The sequence below is a fragment of the Mizuhopecten yessoensis genome, unplaced genomic scaffold (genome assembly GCF_002113885.1).
Source record: "Mizuhopecten yessoensis strain PY_sf001 unplaced genomic scaffold, ASM211388v2 scaffold3575, whole genome shotgun sequence".
Taxonomy (NCBI): Eukaryota; Metazoa; Mollusca; class Bivalvia; order Pectinida; family Pectinidae; genus Mizuhopecten; species Mizuhopecten yessoensis.
In genome coordinates this window covers 701,124-726,697 of record NW_018405113.1, presented here as the reverse complement: position 1 = coordinate 726,697, position 25,574 = coordinate 701,124, and the positions used below count along the sequence as shown (strand labels likewise).

The following is a 25,574-nucleotide window of genomic DNA, read 5'->3' as shown; positions in this document are numbered from 1 at the left end:
ATGCATAGAATTGTAGCATATTTTTATAACTATATACATTTATGCTATCAAATATCTATATATACATATGTATTCTTAGGTGTGATTTAAGTTTAAACTTTATATGTCGCAAATCTTTTTAAATACATTTCAGAAAAATATTTATCCTAGTAATCAAATTATTTACATAAGGCTATTATTTTGCTTTTCAAAAAAAAAAGTCATGTAATGCCTATGACATCCTGATGACTGAGAATTGTTTGCGTGCAAATCCTTCACTATAAGGCCCCCTGCTATTCTATCACTCAATGCTTAACCGTTAATATTTTGCTAAATCCTCACACTGTTGATGGAGGTCCACCATTTGGTATCTATAACCGATATTTGGTAGAACACTCTCTATTCAAATCCCAACACGCTTCATGTATTGGTTGTTAACGCAACACAGGCTCAACACTGGACACTGACGCCATATATATACCAGATGTTTATTTCAATCAATCAACAGCACCAATATATTTACAACGCTCGTCAACACATGAAATCAAAACATGACAGACAAGAAAAACAATATTCAGCTTAAGCAGATTTGTTTTCAGTTGATATAGATGTTAACTGTATAACTCTTCAAATATAAACCAAATACACGCATGTCCCCTCACTCGACAATTCGTCAAAGACACGTCATACATGTGAACACCCATTATTGTTACCCCACCCATTAGAGTAGCCCGGTTACACTTAGTGAGTACAGATGCAACTAATATTTTAACTTTTTGAAGGTTTATAAAAGAGGTTGATGATGTCGATACATTTTCATCATGAGACGTACGTGTAACACTTTAAGAAAAAAACTTCTTTTTCAGTCAAAGCTCACTTTCAGAGCGGGAATGGTAACACTTCATGCCGGCAAAACTATCGTCATGTACGGCCATAACAGTTCAAGATGTCTCGTTTAAACGACTTTTCAAATATTTCGTTACAGCAAGGACTTACTATCAAGATCTACAATCTCAATATAAACTCAAGTATGAATACCGTTATTAACAGCCATTCATTTAAAGGATGGGTAATCTGCCTGTACGTTCGGACCAAATACCTTTACATCTACCATTACCGAGATTTTACATAATGGAAAGGATATTTTGTTTTTGCATTTTTATCTCACATGCATTTCCATTTAACGTGGTATTCTTAGCGCACATGGGAATCATGTGACCTATTGCAACCGTCTTTCTCTGTCATCCGTTAACCTTAAAATCAAGTTCTACGGATAGAATATAATTAAAAACATTGGAGTCTTGTTTCGATGTAACATGTATAGAAGCGATTTGCAATCCAATTAGCTAACATGGCCAACATTTTGAAACCCTTTTAAACTTAAAATCAGTAAATTATGAAGTTTATTTGATGAATTTTTTATTCAAATGATGATCTTATGGTTTTGACCAAAATCCGAGTGATATAACTTTCCGTTATTGTTGTGACTTTTACAATGCCTGTTCATCTTTTGCCATTTATTTAGCTCATGAATACCATGCGAGCGTTAAGGTCCATTAGGCTTCTTTTTAAAATCGTGAAAATAATTGATTTTTTTTTTAAATAACTAGAAACATATTTATATACTGGCTTCCATATCGCACCTAACATCGCGTAAGTTATGAACACTGTACATTAATCTTTAACAAATACTCTTTAAAAAAAAGAAATGTCAACTGCTATGGTAACCCATGTTTCAATAATGGTTACATCTACACCTACTATTGTAACCGGGCTAACTTGTTTAGATTGACATTAAGGGAAGGCTTTTAGAAGATTTGTTGATAAATAATAGTGTAAACGGGCTAACTTGTTTAGATTGACATCAATGGAAGGCTCTAGAAAGATTTGTTAGTAAATAATAGTGTAACCGGGCTAACTTGTTTAGATTGACATTAAGGGAAGGCTCTAGAAAGATTTGTTAGTAAATAATAGTGTAACCGGGCTAACTTGTTAAGATTGACAGCAATGGAAGGCTCTAGAAAGATTTGTTAGTAAATATTAGTGTAACCGGGCTAACTTGTTTAGATTGACATCAATGGAAGGCTCTAGAAAGATTTGTTAGTAAACAATAGTGTAACCGGGCTAACTTGTTTAGATTTACATTAAGGGAAGGCTCTAGAAAGATTTGTTAGTAAAATAATGTAACCGGGCTAACTTGTTTAGATTGACATCAATGGAAGGCTCTAGAAAGATTTGTTAGTAAATAATAATGTAACCGGGCTAACTTGTTTAGATTGACATGAATGGAAGGCTCTAGAAAAATTTGTTAGTAAATAATAGTGTTACCGGGCTAACTTGTTTAGATTGACATGAATGGAAGGCTCTAGAAAGATTTGTTAGTAAATAATAGTGTAACCGGGTTAACTTGTTTAGATTGACATTAAGGGAAGGCTTTCGGAAGATTTGTTGGTGAATAATAAAAATGCACGCGCATGCATAATTGTTTAATAATATCTGGATATTTTACCATTAAAAATTTCGTTTCATCATCGACATAGTAGACTTTGTATAATAACAATAAGCAGTGTTTGCGAAAATGCTAACACTGTGTATTCGTTGTGGAAAAACAATATGTTTGACCATGCAAAATCAAAGTGATATAATGATGAAAAGTCTACATAATTCGCAGTATGAAAAAGTGTATTCATAATAACCTTCCAAATGGAACTCACAGTCACAGTATCTTTACGAAAAGCTTTCTGTGAAATTGTATTGACTTTGAATAAAGTCATGGTTTTTGTAATTAATATATGTTAATCATAACATCAAAGTACATGTCAATAAGAAAAAATATAATTATATTAAGCATATTTTACACTCTTAATTCTATTTGTTTGTTATCTTACTTGTAAAATGTTAGGTTCATTATCAGAATTCTTATGTAATGAAAATTTCCATAATTGAATATTTTTCATTAACATATTTTCAAAATGACTATCATCCAAAGTATTTTGCTCGTTAGGAGTCGTTTCACAAGAAATGGCGCGCTGTCGGATGTAATGTTTGGTGAAAGATGGCACGGTTATGGCTCCCGAGCTGGAGAATAAACTGTCTGTGTCATCTGTGACGTCACCGGTGATTAGGGACGGGTCATCATCCGCAATCTCGTCCAACCCTGAAATGTGCCAATGTGGATAAAGTTCAACCTAACACTTTCAACTTTGTGCATCGAACTAAAAAAAATACATTAATAAAATACTACAATTTGTTGTAATACTCAAAGATGTTTCACTACATAACGTTACAGTTAATGTTCTTGTGATAAAACGTCAAAATACCTGTATATTCGATAAATTAAGAAATTCAAAAGCACTTCCATTGCTAACATACAGTGTGTTTTTGCTATGCATGATCATTCCGATACAGTGTTTATATATTTAAGTATTTCGTTCAATTGGAAGATGACTAGCAATTCATTTTGATAATCGTCAATAAACAGAAATGTTCAGTAAGCCTTTGCTACGACAGAGAGATTTAACGTTTATCGACATGTTAATATCAATCAACATTTCTTTCTTTGTTAATAGTATTTTTAGATGTTTTGGTGTGTCATGCTTTCTTTAAAGATCATTGAAGTGATATGAATATTATCATCAAATCAAGTTCTTTTCTTTCAATTATTTATGTAACTTTCACATGAAATAATTGCTAGTCTAACACAGTGATGAAAAAGTTCCATTTCTTCCATTGAAAAATGGTTTTATGAAGCTTTAACATATTCTTCAATGGAAATAAAACAGACCGTACCTTCCATACTGTCCCCCATACTAGTAGCGGTAAATGTCCGCGGTGCCCCGCAATAGTAAGGCACGCTTTGCTGACGGACAAGCGGCGTTCGTCTGCTCGTTGCCCTCCAGACATCTGTCGGCCGCATAGTTTGGGGTTCATCTGCTTCGTCGTCTTCATCACTCCGAATTTCCTTGGCACGCTGATACATCGCCTGGATGACGTCATTGATGTTCACAAGCTGTTTCAGGAGCTTTACATCCTGTCGTCGCATAGAAATCTACCGAGAAGGAAACAGTTTAGATCAGATCGCGTCATAAAAATCTACAGATAGAAATACAATAAGGTGTATATCACCTGAAAGAAACCGTCAAACAGAAGCATAAGTCTGCGGTGTATGGACGTCGTCTAATTATAAAGGAAAACCTATCAGTTTAGATGAAGTTTTGTCATATAGAAATCCGCAGGCAGTGATATTACTCATGGTGTGTGTCGTGTTACAGCAAAAGGCAAAATATGAGGCATTAATTTGTTGTCTTGACAGTCTACTAAATAAACAAAGTCAAGTCATCTGAAAAGAAGAATTAATAGATTGAATCAGGATTAGGATGTTTTGTTATTTTTTTCGTACGATTTTACATTGTTTGAACCTTAAAGCGGCATTTTTATATATTATCAGACGACAATTACAATCAGTGGGAATTGTAGTCCCTCGCACGTGATTTGATATTCATTACGCGTGAGTTCATACGTACTTCTGGGATCATAGCAATAGAAAAATCATTACATAGTAATTGACCACTGCTATACATTCTCCTTTCTTTCGCTGAATGACAAAACACGACACACTGCGTTCCATGTCTACATGAATTCAGACAATGTATTTATAGAAAGTTCTTAAACATGTTAATTATGTCGGTGGTTCTGAACTGATGGGGATGTTTAAAGAGCAGCCGATAAGCAACCCAACTGCAATAGCGTAACTCGCCGAGCATCGCCTCTCTAACAATCGACAGGGATTTTGCCCCTCCAATATCAATATGTGCGTATTACTACTTTGGGTTACTGTGCAATTAAGTATGTGTACGTACACTTATGATAGTTCGACATCCTGCTGCGCAGCTATTTGGGTAACATATAATTAGCTATGCCTTTGTAACAACATTAAGGGATATTTTGTCCATGAAACTTTAATCTAAAATGCTGGAATGTCGGTTACATGAACTAAACAATTTTCTTCTTAGACTTCGTTAAGAGATCATGAAAATAATCATGAGGCTTATGATATTTGTAAATATTCGTTACATTAGCAATCTAAATTATAATGATTACACGGAGACATACAAAAGTGTCACGTTTTAGCGAAGTTCCTGATAACAACTCATCTATTTAATATTGAGGCATTTCACCGCCTATGTGATGGTCTACCCAAGGATTTAGTTCCTGTATCGGTTACCACACATTTGTTTGGTTTGCTGTACCTGGTGGTATCTAAGCGTTGCTATGTGCATCACTGTTTGCATCAAACGCAAATGTGCATATACTGTATTATGAATAATTGTTACAATTGGAAAAAGTTAAAAGAAACATCCCCATGGATTTCTAAAAAAAACACCAATGAGCTTTATTCTTTGTATGTTGATTGTATTGTTACCTGAATGAACCACAAATTATACAAAACACTTATTTTTTGTTTGATAGAAAAGTAAATAAAATACAGTAAGTTAAGTGATGTTTAATGACGTGAAGCGACATTCATGTACAGGTTTGATTTTCAAAACTAATAAGAGCGCTTAGAGTAAACTCATATGAGTGTTTAATACTTGTAAACAGTGATATGATAATGTAATTTTGAATAGTGCTGAGTGTAAGCAAGTATGTTTCCGACAGGTCTTTATAATATATATGTAAAACAACAGCAAATGGAAAACTCCAACAATGGTAATTTGCAGGCGGACCATATGTAATAAAATCGTTTAAACTCCCGACAACAATACACCGCCAGGGGTCGCGTCTGTTCCTATTGTACATGAAAATCAAAGACAATCGAATAATAAGGAGACAAGCAGACCTAAAATCCGACAATATTTTGTCCTATAATCATAGAATATTCATGGAAGATTGAAATGTTAGAATATATAGGAAAGCATTCATTTAAAAAAAAATATTATAACAAAAATACAATTTCAAAATGGAAACTGAACTCGTTCATCTTAATAAGGTTTTATCAGAATATGTATATCTGTTATTGTGATATATAATACGGTGACGACAGTACGAAGGCTGCGTGCTTATGATTCAACGTATAAAGGCACCTGTTTCGTGCTTATAACAGACAGCAATTACAGAAAAGGCAAATATGTTTCGCAATCGACTTTTAGCAGCAAGATAACTATGTGCAAAATCATTCATTTATATAATTGAAACCGAGGTTTCCAACCAAAAAGTGAAGCACATGTTAGTTTTTTGGTGTATGTGTCTAATAAGTCTTGTAACAATAACAGGTTACATTCTGCGGTAACATATCCATATCATTGATTTGTATAAAGTGTCTGTATCTTATGTAGAGAACTGTGAGATATCATTCAAAAAGTGGCAAAATTAAACATCCCTTAGAACAGATCCCTGTAGTGTTGTCTTCTGTCAGTAATCGTAAGTACATGTTAATTAGGGAGAGAACGGTACAAGCATTATTCTTTTAGTATAAGATGTTTTGATATGATAATATGAAAATCTTTGTTCCATGCAAATACAAAAACGAAAAATTGCTTCATCATACTCGTGTAATTGTCATAATTAATAGCACGTGAGGTAAAATAATTAATTAAGCATTCTAGAATACATAAGATGCCATCAGGGACGTAGTAGTCCTCGTTATACCGTGAAACACGGGTGCCCGGTTAAAGGGTAAGGGAATAAAGTTCCATCAACTGATACTTAATAACAAGAAGCTTTCATTCGTTATCTACACACGTCATCATACCTCTTCTATATGGCCTATATCGTCAGAGATTTGAAAAGGTTAATCTATTAAATGTCGAAAATAATGAGCTTTTTGTGTATTTTTAATATTATAATAACAACCCAATGTATTCACCTATTTGCTAGAGAAATTAGTCATATAAATCTGGTGTATTCCTGTTCTTCAGCGTGGGAATACATAACGGAATTCCTTAGACTTAAGAGAGAACGTGTTTTAATTTAGGCGTGTCGACATTGCATTTCAATTTCCCCAACGTAAACATTTGTGTTTTTATATAAACATAAAAAAGACTACTCTGGAGCCCGCCGAAACCTTACTAAATTCTATGTTTTTATGTACGTCAATGTGTAAAGATATGAGAAAATGTTTTATAACTACTTTGGTTTATGGTAGAGATATTTATCAAAAAAGTATGAACCATACGAAATAGCTGTTTGCAGTTTAGCATACAAATATGTCGAAATAATTGATAGTAAGTATAACACAAAACGAATACTTCACACGTTGGTCTAAAAAAACATAGTGACTAGGCGAATTAGTATTTTCGTTCCATTACCACGACCACTGGTCAGTAAATGGCCAGCGGCCAGTATATTAATAGTGAAGTTGAAAACGAACTGGCGTCTTGTTCATATCACTTAACATGTTCATTAGAACAAACAGTACATTCCAAAGAAGGATCAACAAGTTGGTCGACTGGTATATATTTTTCGCTGCGTGTTAATTAAATAATGTAAAAATCACAACCAATGTCGATTCCGCCCTAGCCTGTTTTTTGGGGTTTTAACACAGATAAACTTGGCAGTGCACCCACAGCCGTTGCGAAATCAGCAGACACTGACCCACATAGTGTTAATTGCTCCGTGGAGACTGCCAAAACACTGCCTTAAACATTAGAAACTAAACACTGTTTCGGATACTTCTACTAATTACATGGGGATGTTTTGATGGTTTTGCTTTACAATTTTTGGGGAACACTGTAGGGTTGTATTATTCACAAAGAGATGCGTTGGTTACTTACCCATTCATTACGATAGGCTATTTGCTCTTTAAAATAGAGCCACAACATATCATAGATATTTTAAATACTAAAATACACATTACCTTTCATTTTGGTCCATCAATTGCAAGAAATATCTTGTTTAAAATAGAAAAATAACTGCGAAGTTTGAAAAACATGCTAAAAATGGCAATATAACAAATTAAAATTGCTTTCGTTCGAAAGTTCAACTCCCTTTTTTTAATCCTGTTTATGTGCGAAATTAGCTATATTAATCGCTCATGAGGGGAAAAACAATACCTCACTATGACAGTTTATTTTTTTTACTATGGCACTATTCCATATTGTATAGCACATTTTTTTCTTTTAAAATGTTGATATTTTTATGTTTTAAATATATCAACCTCACATATCAAACTCCCTTAAAATATCATAATTTGCCATGAAAACAAAAAAAGGAACACTCAGCGCTGAACGGAAGTATGTAGTTCAAAATGGAAACCTGTCTTCTGATATTTGTTTTTAACACACTTACGATACTTCATTGTTGGGTGACGCCTGATACTGTGTAGCGTAGGAGCCTACATAGAAAGATAATGCCGCACGCGTTACTGTTATAATGATGAATTCGGTTTGCGTTTTTGCAGCAAAGACTACGTAGATATAAGTGTGTCGTCCTTGAAATGTGCATAGCATGCCAGTTCCTTCTTCAACAGAAGTGGTTTCTGGCAATAACTTAAACACTGACAGCTTTATAATTATTGTTTATGGTTGTAGTGAAGATCTTTTGTTATGAGCGAACATCCTATCTTGTTATATATTGACATACAATTTGCTTACTTATCCAACGTATCTTTACTTTCAACGGTGGTTATGTGGGGCCACTACCATCGTTTTGGTATGTAATAGTCACAAGTATAATACCAGTCTTGGTATCGGTTTCTATAGCGATAAAGGTTATACCACATTCGTTGATCATAAAGATATAGTTTATCGGTGTTAATCAGTTTGGTGGTTATGTAACCAACATAAGTAGCAGCCTGCACATTTATGTTACATCGTATCGCACCCCACTGACGAGCAAACACTACAGATTTAGTGATACAAACCACATGTTAATACAATAAGGCAGAGCCGACATGCGTTTTGTACGACACTAGCTGTATAGTTAATGGATTATACAATCAGCTTTGTTGCTAAAGTACATCTGTATTAGATTATTTGATCGATGTGGGTAATTTTTCTTTGGAAAAAGTGAGGTTTTGTCACATGATTGTGTTTTTTGAAAGTGTAAACCATTGGCACGCAAACCTTAAAGTGCCAGTGATAGTTTTGTAAACAATGATTTTTGTTCCGAAAGTGAAACGTTTTTCTATTATTTTTTATTGTTACATGTGGCATTATTGCGCAACACGACCTTAAGATACTTTGTGACGTCATATTTGCGTTATGACATTAAGTCTTATAGTGACTTTTTACTGATCGATGAAAACAATAAGTGTTACTAATGAAAATCGATATAGATGTATAGTGCAACATGATACCCACAATTAGCACATTCTCACAAGTGTACGTCTAATAACGTGGATACAAACACGTTCATTATAATTAGCCTAAGATTACTTTAAAGAAACTGATGATATTTGAAAAGGTATTAAAAATAATGTTTTCGATTGTCTTTGGTATGCATGTACAATAGGAACAGACGCGACCCCTGACGGTGTATTTTGTCGGGAGTTTAAACGATTTATTACATATGGTTCGCCTGCAATACCATTGTTGGAGTTTTCCATTTGCTGTTGTTATACATATGCATCATAAAGAATTGTAATTGTAAAAGAGAAATTAACATTTGAAAGGCATTAGTTGACATCTAGATTTAAGCATTAAACCTGATGAACAGCAACCTATATAAAACAGTCAGGCCTAGTCGGAGCATCAATATACACACACAACAACAGATAGCATCAGAACAGACAATACGTGTGAGCATCATTGATCATTATCCTTCGGCAAATCGCTGACCACAGTCTAGTATTCAATTTCATATGAAGTGCCGTGATCTGTTCGGATCTGAGGTGGATTAGAAGGCATTCGTGCCTTAATGCCAAAATCAATCGTGTCTTTAGCTTTTGTAAGATATCTTGTGATTAAATATCTATTGATTTTCAAATCGGCTTGCATCTATATGCACGCAATGCGATGGAGTATTCTTAAATCTGATAAACGAGAATCAGATTCATCTATCAATGTAAGTATGGTCGTAAGTTGTAATTCATATGTACATTCATACATTGATATATCGCTACCGATCTCAGGTAACCAGCCAATCGTTCCAAACTTTGTATGTCGCTGACACTGAGTATAAAGAACCACTTACAATATTTCATAAAAACATACAATATAACAAATTGATTAAACCAAGCTGCCAAGTACATAATTCCAACGATTTTTTAAATAAACAATTGCACTACAATATACCACTAACATTAACACGTTAACATCGGTGCTTTATTGACAGCTATTTAACAGTAATACTCTATCCCACAAACCAAAATAATCCGATAACATAAAACCGACTATTTTATCTAAACGTTCAAAGTGTATATGGATTCACTAAGGACTCACTAAGCATTGCAATTTAATTCGTTAAGTCTCTTGTATCATTTTAATTATTAGTACAATAAGATAAAAAATCTGTGGAGCCAACTCATCCGGGTACTTACCAGGTCAGCCCTGAGAGTCCGAAGTTTATCGTTGACTTTGTCAACCAGTCCGAGGTAGTCCCTTGACACATTCTCTACTCTGTCACTAAGCTCCATCATCATCTTCATCGGCTGCTGTCAGCCACTGCAGCAGTCTTTTATCAATACTGTCTGTCTCCTTACACTTGTGTTATATATATATATATATAACATGTACACAACGGTCCAAACTCCTCATCTGAACCAACGTCCTATCGCACCCTATTCACTCCAGTTTCCTCCCTATAAATAAACAAACTAGTTAGCATATAGTCACGAAATTAGTCCATAAAATTGTTTATACTAAAGGTTCATCACCATTTAATTAATTAGTCATTCATAAATATATAGAGTTACTTACTATTACCATATATATGTAAAGTCACGGAGTCCGTTGATAAACACGTTTACCCTGATACGTATTACGGTTCAGCAACATCAATAGCAAATTAACCACAAACAGATAACAAAAAACGCTGTTAATTTTCGTATACATGTATGTATGTATGTATGTATGTCAGTGTACTCACGGGCACGCTTATTGCGTGCAGTTATTACGTTACACACGGAGTTGAATGAGCGCCGCCTCCCTCACCTCGTATTACTAAAGCAACACTAAAGGTCACCGGGGGTCATCTAACGGTGATAGTAATGCTTACCATACTCAACGATGTGAAAGAGATAGAGCAAAATTTAAGCATGAATACATGTATGAAATTATAATTTGTCGATTCTGGTATGTGAAGCAGCTGTGATGTAATGCAAAATATACAAGTAAAAGGCATGGTTAGCTTTAACCCTATAACAACATCCTTATGATCAATAACATTATTTTATGAATTTCATTTGATATAGCCAAAATACAATATAATGGAGTTAATTTATATTACATAATACTAATCTTAAAGATAACATTTCCTGTCGTCTATAACTGTACAGAATAAATGCTGACAAAGAAACGTCTGCGTCCTTGTGTTCTGTTATACAGCCTCAAGCCTTTGAAGAATGTCACAGAAACACGCATATTCCGAGACAATTTGATGTAAACAAATACACATGTCCTGGATATTGTTTTTTCTCATATAACATCGCATTGACCTATTTTTTTATTTGGTTTTCCTATAAAGTATCAGACGTTATCATGATATACAAGCAGAAACGTAGTCCGCATCTCCTTATCTTTTACTTTCCATGCGCAAGTAATTATCGAGATGTAGGCGTAAATGTAATCTAAAAATGGTATTCACATATGTATTCCATGTAAGTAGGATAACATAAAATATATATATTTTCTGATTTTCTTTCACAAACTTCATTCAAAGAACAGCAATTTATATATATATAATATATCACAGCAGCAATACACAAAGACATAATCATAACTCATAGAGGAACTAAGGAGACACAAGGCGGGAATACACAAACTAAACATAAGAAATCAATAGAAACTAAAGAGAGACTCGGCGGGAATACATAAAGACATAATCAGAAATCAATAGAAACTAAAGAGAGACACGGCGGGGATACGTAAAGACATAATCAGAAATCAATAGAAACTAAAGAGAGACTCGGCGGGGATACGCAAAGACATAATCAGAAATCAAAAGAAACTAAAGAGAGAAACGGCGGGGATACATAAAGACATAATCAGAAATCAATAGAAACTAAAGAGAGACACGGCGGGGATACGCAAAGACATAATCAGAAATCAATAGAAACTAAAGAGAGACACGGCGGGGATACGCAAAGACATAATCAGAAATCAATAGAAACTAAAGAGAGACACGGCGGGGATACATAAAGACATAATCAGAAATCAATAGAAACTAAAGAGAGACACGGCGGGGATACATAAAGACATAATCAGAAATCAATAGAAACTAAAGAGAGACACGGCGGGGATACATAAAGACATAATCAGAAATCAATAGAAACTAAAGAGAGACACGGCGGGGATACGCAAAGACATAATCAGAAATCAATAGAAACTAAAGAGAGACACGGCGGGGATACATAAAGACATAATCAGAAATCAATAGAAACTAAAGAGAGACACGGCGGGGATACATAAAGACATAATCAGAAATCAATAGAAACTAAAGAGAGACACGGCGGGGATACATAAAGACATAATCAGAAATCAATAGAAACTAAAGAGAGACACGGCGGGGATACATAAAGACATAATCAGAAATCAATAGAAACTAAAGAGAGACACGGCGGGGATACATAAAGACATAATCAGAAATCAATAGAAACTAAAGAGAGACACGGCGGGGATACATAAAGACATAATCAGAAATCAATAGAAACTAAAGAGAGACACGGCGGGGATACATAAAGACATAATCAGAAATCAATAGAAACTAAAGAGAGACACGGCGGGGATACATAAAGACATAATCAGAAATCAATAGAAACTAAAGAGAGACACGGCGGGGATACATAAAGACATAATCAGAAATCAATAGAAACTAAAGAGAGACACGGCGGGGATACATAAAGACATAATCAGAAATCAATAGAAACTAAAGAGAGACACGGCGGGGATACATAAAGACATAATCAGAAATCAATAGAAACTAAAGAGAGACACGGCGGGGATACATAAAGACATAATCAGAAATCAATAGAAACTAAAGAGAGACACGGCGGGGATACATAAAGACATAATCAGAAATCAATAGAAACTAAAGAGAGACACGGCGGGGATACATAAAGACATAATCAGAAATCAATAGAAACTAAAGAGAGACACGGCGGGGATACATAAAGACATAATCAGAAATCAATAGAAACTAAAGAGAGACACGGCGGGGATACATAAAGACATAATCAGAAATCAATAGAAACTAAAGAGAGACACGGCGGGGATACATAAAGACATAATCAGAAATCAATAGAAACTAAAGAGAGACACGGCGGGGATACATAAAGACATAATCAGAAATCAATAGAAACTAAAGAGAGACTCGGCGGGGATACATAAAGACATAATCAGAAATCAATAGAAACTAAAGAGAGACACGGCGGGGATACGCAAAGACATAATCAGAAATCAATAGAAACTAAAGAGAGACACGGCGGGGATACATAAAGACATAATCAGAAATCAATAGAAACTAAAGAGAGACTCGGCGGGGATACTTATGTACGCAAAGACATAATCAGAAATCAATAGAAACTAAAGAGAGACACGGCGGGGATACATAAAGACATAATCAGAAATCAATAGAAACTAAAGAGAGACTCGGCGGGGATACATATGTACGCAAAGACATTATCAGAAATCAATAGAAACTAAAGAGAGACACGGCGGGGATACGCAAAGACATAATCAGAAATCAATAGAAACTAAAGAGAGACACGGCGGGGATACATAAAGACATAATCAGAAATCAATAGAAACTAAAGAGAGACACGGCGGGGATACATAAAGACATAATCAGAAATCAATAGAAACTAAAGAGAGACACGGCGGGGATACATAAAGACATAATCAGAAATCAATAGAAACTAAAGAGAGACACGGCGGGGATACATAAAGACATAATCAGAAATCAATAGAAACTAAAGAGAGACACGGCGGGGATACATAAAGTCATAATCAGTAATCAATAGAAACTTAAGAGAGAGACGGCGGGGATACGCAAAGACATAATCAGAAATCAATAAAAACTAAAGAGAGAAAGGCCGGGGATACATAAAACCATAATCAGAACTCATATAGGATCTGAGGAGAAACACGGCGGGAATAAACAATCAAAACATAATCAGAAATCATTAAAGGAACTAAGGAGACACACTGCGGGGATACACAAACAAAACATAATCAGAAATCATTAAAGGAACTAAGGAGACACACGGCGGGGATACACAAACAAAACATAATCAGAACTTATATAGAAACTAAAGAGACACCATATACCAAAATATAAAAAAACACGTAGATGGAGTAGAAAGCAGGTTCATAAGTTTTTAACACGCTTCTGCTGACCAACAACCTAAATAAAACACATGAACCTTGAATTTAGAATACCTTAAGCTCCTATGGTTAGCAAAACACAAACTAATCACTTTAAATGAAAAGTAAGGAAACACAAATTAAATAATGAGTATGGCTATGCACAACAGCTTAATAAAGTTAACATTTTCTTTATCATACTACCATTTTGTTCATCAATAGTAATAAAGGAAACATTCTTTCTTCATGATACATCTTTTATGTCGTATATATGGATATTTTTATATGTTTTAGTTTCTTTCTTTATTATTATTGAACCATGATAAAATTGGTAGCACATTTAATTACATGTCACGCACACCATAAAATAAAAACCACTTAGGCACATTGTAATATTTTGTAGTGAGGGCATATAATTTCGATACTATTATAAATAGTATATAAGTGTTCCCCTGGTAATAGTACTGTATATAAACAGTTCCATATAAGTATAAAACGAGTGATGAGTTAGCATAGTCCGTCTCGTTCCACCTTGACTCACGAGCGTAAAAGTCATGACATTGCAGATTGAAAGGATGAATATAGCGACAATTCCACTTTCGATGTTAATGGCACGGTGATCGGTATCGATAGTTTAATGTATGTTTAGGTATCAGCACCAGATCGTATTCCACTGGGTCGTATTAACTTTGACGACTTAAGGTCATCAGAACGTTGACATCATTGGCACTTAGTAACAAAATCTATAAAAAAAAAGTGAAGGTTGCTGATTATTGTTTCCTTTCTGATTTTCTGATCCCACAAAAAAACATTAACATTATACCTTTAAGTAATAACTTTCTCCTTCCCTTTAATTCTAACCAAGCGCTGTTTCGATATACTTAAATTTAAGCATAATTCAAATGTATACATTACTTTAGATGTGATAGAAATAAACATCATCCAGTTTCCTGTATAGATCAGTTGATATGATTTTGAGATTTCGGGGGAAACATTTCCTATACGACACGTTCAATTCGTTAATCTCGCAGAACAGCAAAATAAAATCCTTATTTAGATGACCAGATTTTTGAAGTGTTTTGGTTATGTTATTAAAACAGTTTTATCTTCCCAAATTATTTCAAAAATCAATATCAGTGACAATTATGTTTTACAGTGTCATTTTGTAATGAAGTTAACGGTGTATTGAGTTTTCATATTAAATTCATAATTTAAAGTAAAGTTTTCTATTTAGTATCGGGTATGTTATGAAAACTATTATACCTTATTATTACGCACTTACCATTTTTATTCTTCAAGAAATGAAGCATTCAAAACTATTTGTAGATTAAACGCATTGCAATAGAATTTGTAAATTTATATGTATTTAATTAACTTTCTAATAATATTTTGTTTCGATTCGACTTAGTGACAAATCTTGGTACCGGGGATACATTATACGGGGAACGATTCATTCGTCATTTAAGTCATCAATTCGCTATTACATTTATTCCATGTTTTTTTTCTGCTGTTGTGAGGAGTTGGTGGTTACTGGTGTCACCCATATTAACTACCATAGACATCTTTTCCATATAAAAGATACTTGTTCTAAAGATAGTAATTTATATTAAATATATCACGTGATGTCTAAAACCTTTTTTTGATTTTATAAATTTCATAAATGCATTGATGCATGCCAATTGCCCTGTTAGACATCTGGCACAAATGGTTTTTTATTTTTTTATTTATATATATGGTGATATAAAGTGAAAGTTTTAAATTTAAAGTTCACACAGGATATGAATGTCAATTTTCTACTATCCATATCCTTCCCACGTTTAACAATACAATTATACACAAATGCCGTGTGATTGTGTATATCCGGATGTTCAGAAAACCTCCTATCTGTGTGTGATATGTATCAGTTAACATGCTACAACGTATATTGTATGTATAATGTCTCTGATGCGTAAATGTTCGTCAGTGAGAGCCAATTTAAAGTTGTCATTCTGTATGCCTGATTTTCTTTTCTTGTGTTAACATGATTTGGACATATACTTAAATACAGAAAAAAACGAATGATACGGATTTACATGTGTAGAAAGAGATTAAAACTTACTAGTATCACCAAAACCAGTAACGGGACTAGTAAATGTGTAAAGCGGAAAGTGACATAAAATGAGTATTACACATTGCCACCGGTAACGACAACCTCAATCCGATAAGTTTTCCAAGTAACCAGACTCCTACAATCAGATATAGTATAAACAACATGCAGTACTTACCACACAGCTCCTGTTTCCAGTCTGCTCGCTATACATACGATGGCATCGGGGACAGAATATTCCTGAAATGATAGATGTGTATATTTATTTTACTAATATTAACAGAAAATGGACGAACTGTTTTATGCTAACAAGAAAGCTAGATGTACAGGTAGCTTAAAAGAAGTGTTTGTACTTAGTCGCGGCCTTTCAATCTCAGTGTTAGTAAACATTATTTGAATACCTTGTCTGTTATATAGAATACACAGCTGGATTTAGGTGTTAGAGTAAACCGGTCACGCGAAAAGCATTGTTAGCATACAATAGAATTAGAAGGTGATGTTTCAATATGATTTTTTATATTGATTTTTTAAAATTTTATTTCGTTAGCGGCCATGTTGATACCAATACACACGTACAGATGTATCACCTTTACACACATATAGGCAATGTTTAAGAATACAAATTGAAGAAGCTGGCACGTATGGTACTCCCTAATATATCTACAGTATAATTATTCATAATACAAGTTGACCACACGTGGCCACCAATTTCCGAATCCTAATCTGTTTACAGGTGAGATAAGTAAACACCGGACGTACAGGTAAAAGAGGCAGACTGTAATTCACAAAACCCCATAGAAAGGCTAGGTAAAGACAGTAAAAGTGTTCTGTTTGGTCACAAAGTCTTACGACTCCCAAAACAAACACAAATTTACTTTTTCGTGCCATAAACCAGCTTACAGATAATGTTGAGTAGTTGCGATACATTTGGGAGTTTAAGTTCAGAACTAATATCGGCCTTCATTCAAAGAGTAAAATGTTATTGAAAATATACAACATTGTCAATACAACAGAATAATCGAAGCTCGAGCCAATTTTGGAGACAATAGCAGGCACCGAAAAAGACACAAAAACAAAAGGAAGGATATCGTGAAACAACTAACATGAATTAGACACAAGGGTAAATGTAAGAGGTTCCTACATTTGTCGACAGCTTCCATAATCTCTCCAGGGAAATATGTAGGCCACCAAAGGTCAACGATACAATGAGCAAGTCCTTAATCCTTTTTTAACACTGACACAATGTTACACCAAAGATGGAAATCTAGCCATGATGACGACCCTGTAATGTCCTTAACGAAGTTCAAGAGGACATAAAAAATAAATGATAGTTTAGTAGTCAGTATTAGGCATCTATCACGATAAACTTGATGCTTTATCAATGCCTGTATGTTGCTTCTGAGGAAAGAAAAGGTAATGTAAACCAAACGACGCCGCGTGTGTCATAATCTTTTCATGTATAATTCATAAAAAAACCTTTTCAAAATATAAGGATTTCTTCAAAGTTATGATTTAGTATTTATTTTTATAATTTCTACAACTTTCTTTCTAAATGGCCTGTCATGGACAACTATCAAAGTAATCAGTAATAGCCATGTTTGTTAAAGTTTTAACAATCATAGCATAATCTGTAACCATACAATACAAATATTGTATGATATGCTGTACGTTATCAAGCATATATGAAACGGTTTTTCTCAATTTGTTTAATAAAAATGCATAAACATGTATTTTGAAATGTCAAACAATTATATTTATGACTGAATTCTTACCTTATGGTGTACAATTTATATCAAGAAAACAATGGTTAAAATCCCATGTAGATAAGATACATCCTTCAATGAAAGATGAAACTCATTCGCATACCGACCCACACTTCCACGTGTACTTAATGAAACACTGTGTATAAAACACAACCTCTAAAGGAAATGTCTCATCGATTTAACAAACGAATGTTTGATCAATGGAAACTTCTTTCACATAATATGTATGAAGTTCATAGTCGAATTTCAAGCTGAACATCCTGATGATTACCACATGGCCCAGTGTTGTTTTCTGTTTATCATCACTACGCCTAGTGTTAGTTTTGGGGCCCTAATAATTGTATTAACCTTTTATATCGACAGGTAACCCATCCATTATTACCAGAATGTTTTTATATAACTTTGCTCTCCAAACGAATTATTGGTATTGGTAAATGCATAAAGGTAAACATATATACCTGGTACGTGGAATCCGTCTGAAGATCCAAACGAGGAAATAATGGAATTACCGATAGTTGATTCCGACTCCGTTTATATGTATGACACAAAGTGTGTATAAAGGTAAACGGAATACATCGATTTTAACAGATTGAATTAATTTTACCGACGCAATGGCACGCTCGGAGGTAAATACATATGGTTTTATAAATGTAGAGGAACAGAGTAGTAGGTGTGTCCATTACAATATGTAGGTAACTTATTTCTGTGTGAGTCATTAGTACTGTACCACATCTATAGATATGTATGTTACATTTCATATAAGTATATTCCCATCAGGTAAATCAAATGTACTCTATATTTGAAAATGAAATGATTGATGTAAAATTAATGTTTAAATCGGATCCTAGAATTTCTTATGAAAATACTAAGTATCGCCTAATGAGGTCTATTCAAACAAGTCAATTGGATAAAAGTACTTACGTTTTATATGAACTGAGGTCATGTCAAATCTATGCCGATATCCGCTACTCAAAAATGTGAAATTCATTGATTTTACCAAGTATGACACATATTTGTACACAAATTACTATTCATCTCCAATACCTTAAAAGGCGTCCGCGACACCAATTTAGCACACTTTGTCTTCAATGCATCAACACAATGAAAAAAAATACCAAATGCACTTGGGGACACGTATTAAGCTTACGTACCGAGCACATACCAAAATAACTCGTTTCTAAGTTTGCTTTCATTGGAGATGCGAAGGAAATATGATAAACCACATATGTAAACTCACTTTATATCATGACTGTATCGAACGCAAACCTATCGATCAAAAAAGTCATAGAAGCATTATATATTATATACATATTTAATATTTAACCACCAATTGATAAATGTTAGGACTAGCGGCATCCTCGTGCGGTCGTAATAAGTGACTCACTCAAGTCATCTAATGTGTAACTTCTAAATTCATAAATATGTGCTATACTTAAATATTTAATTATTTTGTTACATATTTAAATAAAGATTAAATAATCTACAGTGACAGTCTGGTACTGTTAATTTCACGAAATACTTTACTAGATGCTATTCTCCATCATTTGACTTACGTATTCATAATTATTCATATTAATTTATATATCATAATAGAACTCCTACCCGTTTTTACTTTCAGTCAAGTTTCCACCTTCCTTTGAATTCAGGCGATCACATCTAAGTACCGACCTATTCCTGTGATATTGTCATCCTTGCTTTGACGTCGTCAGAAGTATTCTCCGTGCGAAGGGACGCTAGTGACTCTGTCGATGTCGGCGTCTGGTAAGTTGAAGACAACAGGAATAACAGAGGAAAAATAAAAACGGGAAAATCATTTTAAAATTGTGTATTTTGCACTTGTACGTGGGTAGCAAATTAATTGAACGAAAACACTCAGACTTTAAAATGAAATACATTAGACATCATGCATATTATATTTAGCTACAAGTATACACAACAGCAAATAAAACAACTAATATTGTGTAACAGTACATCACCCTATACTAAAATAACAATTTTGTGTGTAATATATAATGTCTACGTGTGCCCTTTTGTGAGGCCTTGCCAATAGAAAAACTTTTTTTTTTAATTTGATATAAAAAGTATCGAATTGAAATTCTCGGATTTATTTATGTGAATTTTTACGAAAATAAATTATGACCACTGCCAATTGTTCAATGTCTTCATATCTTCATTGTAGTTTCATAACTCCATGTTTAAGTATACAAATGTATGACGTCAGGTGCATTGTCTTACCTCTGGCGCGATATTCGGTGAAATGAAACACACGAACACTATTTGATTGCTGATGGTTATTTACCATTTATATTCATCAGTAGATTATATTTAGAACCAAACAACAAATGTCGTGTTTGATGATTAAACATATAACGAAGGTGAAAAAAATAATGTAAAGAAAAAAATGGCTAAGTGTGGCCGTTTTGTCTTTGATTAAATATTTCTTCAATTTTTTCGAATCCCGGGTTATGTAATTCATGATATATACAAATGTCTTGATTATATCTTTTTTTTCCGTATCAAACGAAATTAAATGTGCTTCCATGACTATTTAAGTGCTTAAAAGGTAACGTGACTTCGATAATTTTGTAATTAGATTGGTCTTATACTCACGAACATGATTCATACTTAATTTTTCATTAGTTTGATATCCGGTTTATTCCATGACCAATGTTACTTATGACGAGCAACTGTCTGTACTAAACTCACGTTTTCACTTCTCCTACCAGGCTAAATTTCAGTGTTAGATATTGTGTTATAATGCAGCACTAAACAGTCCAAATGGACGAAATTGACAAACGTTGCGGCATTAAAATGTTACTTTGAGTGACTTTTTGATCGACAGTTTAAATTTTTAAGTAGGTGCTTCCTTTTTTATGTTTCTAGCGATATATGTATAATTTCCAATCCCCCAATTTACATAGACAATGTCTTTCGTGAGATTTGACATGTGGTTATGTAATTAAGAATCACGTGTGTCACTTAATAAATGCATTATTTCCGAACGCTTTTATAAGTTCAGTAACAAAAACAGGTCAAAAGTACATAATACGCTTCAATCATTCTAAAATATTCATCCAAACTGTTGACACATATTTTGATATATATCACATATACCTATTGATCACAAATATTTCCTCGTAGCTGGGCGGTCTAAACAATCATCCTCCTTAACCAAGGGAAAATATTATGATTGATGTGGTCAGGGACACATAGATACATTGTATTACTAAGTGATTTGGAATTATTGATGGTGTTGGCGAAGTGGAACAATAATGTGAAACGTTGGAAAAGCTTCGCTCGAATATGTCATTGCAATCAAAGAAGTACTTTAAATAACTGAAGCGTTCAATTACCTTTACGTCTGCGCTTATTACCCATTTTTATTGAAAAATCATACATCATACGATTCGTTCTTATAGAGAGTGTCTAACATGAGTTTCAATTTCTTATGAGACAATTAAAACGCACATAAGAAACTGTGAAAAGTTTCATGACTCTCATGAAAGGGACACGTATGATCCTGTTTATCTAACAACCAAAATTGGCTGTAAGTATTCGTCGAATATACACTTTACTAGGCTGACGTTAACTAAGAATCATTAACATCTTGATATGAAATCTTCCATGCCTATGACGTTACAATGCAATTTGTTGTATAAGGCGACCTTAGCAGAGGAATCACTATTCAAATAATTCAAACCTACAGCTAATACAGCTCCGATACGTGGTATTAAACGTGTTTCCATAACACAATCTGCAATTGATATAATTACTCTGATAACAGGGTGTCATCTACGTATTGTAGATATGTCTTCAGATATACAAGATGAAACATACATCAACACCAGTAAATCTGTTGCATAAACAAACACAATTCACATCTGACACACATATACGAATAAACCCTAAACACACATACGCACGAGTGAGTATAATCTTATGTCACGTTTACACGTTAATAACCTTAAATTTCCTATAACACGATTAAAACGTTTGAACATTTATGTACAATTATTACTACTGAATAGCACAAAAGGAGAATTTGATGAACATTAAAGATAACCAAATAAACACATATACAACATAATGACATTTGATGTGTGGTATAACCTTATTACTTATTAGTACTGATACAGTCCATCTGTGTATGCATATCATGCTTTCTGAAAATAATATTTATCTTTTTCCCATATCAACATTTAATTGCTTTCCGCAACTTGAATCAAAGAAACAAATGGCGGTTAAACGAAGCCAAGGAATGAATACTGACGTCACGTTACTACAGTCTGAAATAGCGCAAGAATTATTCGGAACCCATTGTCGTTTCCCATCTTATATAAGATTACAAACTACAAGTTCCAGTCACAAATGAGCTCTGCGAACAATGGTTAGACATCTAGTGACGTCACAGTGTCACCCGCAGAACCTTATATTGCGTTTCATTCTATTGATAAATAATAACAACCTGATATACACATACTGAAGTAGATGTATACACATTAGTATAATCTTATACACACGAGCATAAATGTATAGCATAGTTAACATTTCACTCGTGTATAGCCTTATCCAGACCCAGAGATGCATACTTCTGTATTATCAAGTTAATATACAAACCCTGTTCGTTGGTACATAGTGTATATCCGCTGACGGCATGTGTGTACTCTTCTAAAACCCGACCTCCTTCACAAATGAGAAATAAGTTATTATTTATATAATCACTGATAAATATGTATTCCTAGGTGACCTAAATTGATAGATAGTACTATCTGTATAGACTCATAGATAATACGAAATGTTCGTTTAATACATTAACAATTGAGATAGACATTAATCATATGATTCGTAAATATACGATTATATTAAACCTCACTGTGATTTATTTGTAACACATATTACATTATGATATAACAGTGTATAAACATACTCAATTATACGATATAACATGCACGTGCTCATAATACTTCGCTGAAAATTGTGCCTGTTCTGTAGTATTAAAATTGTATGGCAATTGAGCTGTTCGAAATACGGACTCATAACAAACAAACCATACACCCACACATCTACGGTTACTCAACCTAGTGTGCTGGTTCTCCTAATATAAGAGAAATTCACACAACAGAACAGGGACAGGGAAAACCATAACCATAGCTTAAATCATACACACGCGTAAATGTATGCACACAATTACAAATATGAATACTATGATGCATGTAGTGTAAAATACAATCGATCGTTATAGGTACAATACCCATATCATACATTATCATATCATATTTTATCAAGCTAATATACTAATCGTGTTCACTGATACAATGTTTAGTTAAAACATGCACTTGCTGTGTACATTTCTAGAACCCGACGTCATTTGTCAACTGGCAGCTTTTTATAGATGATAGTTGCCATGCCATATATTTACAGCTGAACGGCTAAAATCGCCAGAAATTAAATTTATTCTGTGTTGATGTGCATTTGATGTTAAACATTCTACAGCGTATAAACCCTGTGAATGTTTTGCCCTTCTGATATCAATATTGCTGAGTTGTAGACATCACAATAATCATTAAAAAGTTAAAAAAAAAAAAAAAAAAAAAAAAAATCTAATTTTTTGCTGATGCAGAAAGTCAAAGTAAACTTTTACCGCATTTTACGGCCTTTCGTCCATTTAAGAAAGATTTACTACCATAGATCAAAGGAGGAAAAATCCAGTTCCTAAGTATTTCGGATCACATGCAGAAATGTAGCAAAAAGCGTTAAGTGCCAACAAAGAACCCAAATATTTGCCTAAAAAACCAAGACCGCAGAAAACTTGAGCTCGGAATAAATGTTAAGTATATGAAAGAACATCACTAGGTACAATAAATCTCATTTCAGACGCATTTATATCTTTTGATATTACGAATTTTGTATTTTATAACAGATTACAATATTACATCAAGTGAAGCAGTTGAGCACTCCATGCACAGTTCAATGTGAAACACCTATTCCTTTTAAGGCTTTATTTGACAACATGTCGTATCTACTAAATATTCTAATTATTACCTGTCTGTAATTGTGTAGTAGTATTATTGAAGACTCTGGGCTAAACAGATAAATACCCGAGGGTGAATGATCTACAAAATACATACTTGACTACAACTATCTCCGTTCTAATGAAATATAGGTGACAGTCGTATAAGGAGATATCTCACACAGACAAATATATTTGTCAAATAAAATTCTCAACAAATTTCTCAATTGTTAGGTCGGCAATCGATCGGGTATTTGAATTCACTTAAACCATAAATCTTATGAACGCCAAACGTATAATCATAATATTTATGTTGGACTTAAGCGGTCAATGTTCTCACGTATGTGTGTCTATGTAGGGGTTATTGTCCTTTGGTCGTGTAGGAAAGCCTCAGTACAAGCCCAGTGCTACACTACTGCTTTATATCACATGTAGTGTCGTTGACCTTTGGTCAGTTACAGTAAAATAGGTGATCACAGTATTTGTACATCTGTGTCCACATGTTAAAGTCTGGTTAGCTTAAGGACAATCTAACCTAAAAATGTTTTATCAAGAATATGGTAAATATATTGAATCTTAAATCTATATCTGTGTTAATGCAGATTCAAAACGGGCACCAACAGAAAGGAAATACAGAAATATTTAAAAATTTGTAAATAGTAAACAGATATACATTTTGTTAAAGACTGGTTAAGATAATCAGTTATCGAATTATATAGAGACGGTAGAGTAAAGAGAACTGTATTTACGAGTTCGGGATTATTCGGCATGGGGTACCCCCCTGTAAACAGCTTTTCTGTTACCCAGCAAACATACGTAACCCCTCTAACACGCTTTAAAACTCAATTATCAATACTGTAATGTGGGATTTATCTCCGTGACTGTTTTATCCAGATTTCTGATGTATAGCACATACTAAAGTCGTAAATATTGAGTAAGTCTGAAGTTTGATACTTAAAAGGTGAAGTGCACATCCATCTTTAAGACGTGCACAAAGGAAGACAGACAAAAGTCCTTTATCTTATGAGTGCAATACACAGCGTGCACTTTGATGTCTATAGATGCAATAAATGTAAAAGATCACCCTCCTTATATTATAGGAATTACAAGTTCTACAGAAATAATAAAACGCATATTAGAAAAATTATAAGAGAATTATACCTGATAAAATTATATATTACATCTATCGATTAAATAAATGCAAAGTCATCCTACAATGAAATTTGAATTGTAAAACAAGCTTGATGTAAGGCTTGGTTATAAGTGACTTGAAACGT

The 25,574-nt window shown here is 33.8% G+C and overlaps 1 protein-coding gene across 4 annotated transcripts; it reads right to left on the bottom strand.

Annotated features, from left to right (window-relative positions):
* Positions 1-493: 493 nt before the first annotated feature.
* LOC110447710 lies at positions 494-22,972 on the bottom strand. Of its 4 annotated transcripts, XM_021493579.1 has the most exons (7): positions 22,905-22,972; positions 19,890-20,045; positions 19,209-19,252; positions 16,703-16,764; positions 10,457-10,717; positions 3,769-4,027; positions 494-3,136 (listed from the first exon to the last, which is right to left on the bottom strand). In XM_021493579.1, the coding sequence occupies exons 5-7, from the start codon at positions 10,562-10,564 to the stop codon at positions 2,859-2,861; spliced, it is 645 nt and encodes a 214-aa protein (XP_021349254.1). In that variant the 5' UTR covers positions 10,565-10,717; positions 16,703-16,764; positions 19,209-19,252; positions 19,890-20,045; positions 22,905-22,972; the 3' UTR covers positions 494-2,858. The 4 variants fall into 4 exon arrangements, with proteins under 4 accessions (XP_021349254.1, XP_021349256.1, XP_021349255.1 ...); XM_021493581.1 differs by lacking the exons at positions 19,209-19,252; positions 19,890-20,045; positions 22,905-22,972 and adding an exon at positions 17,666-17,802; XM_021493580.1 differs by lacking the exons at positions 16,703-16,764; positions 19,209-19,252; positions 19,890-20,045; positions 22,905-22,972 and adding an exon at positions 10,836-10,941.
* Positions 22,973-25,574: the final 2,602 nt, after the last annotated feature.

Excerpts from the sequence above, each read along its gene's own strand:
- LOC110447710 (XM_021493579.1), bottom strand. The coding sequence starts at position 10,564 with ATGAAGATGATGATGGAGCTTAGTGACAGAGTAGAGAATGTGTCAAGG. Across the intron at positions 4,028-10,456 it reads GGACTCTCAGGGCTGACCTG|ATTTCTATGCGACGACAGGA; the intron begins GTAAGTACCCGG and ends CCTTCTCGGTAG. Across the intron at positions 3,137-3,768 it reads TATGGGGGACAGTATGGAAG|GGTTGGACGAGATTGCGGAT; the intron begins GTACGGTCTGTT and ends GGCACATTTCAG.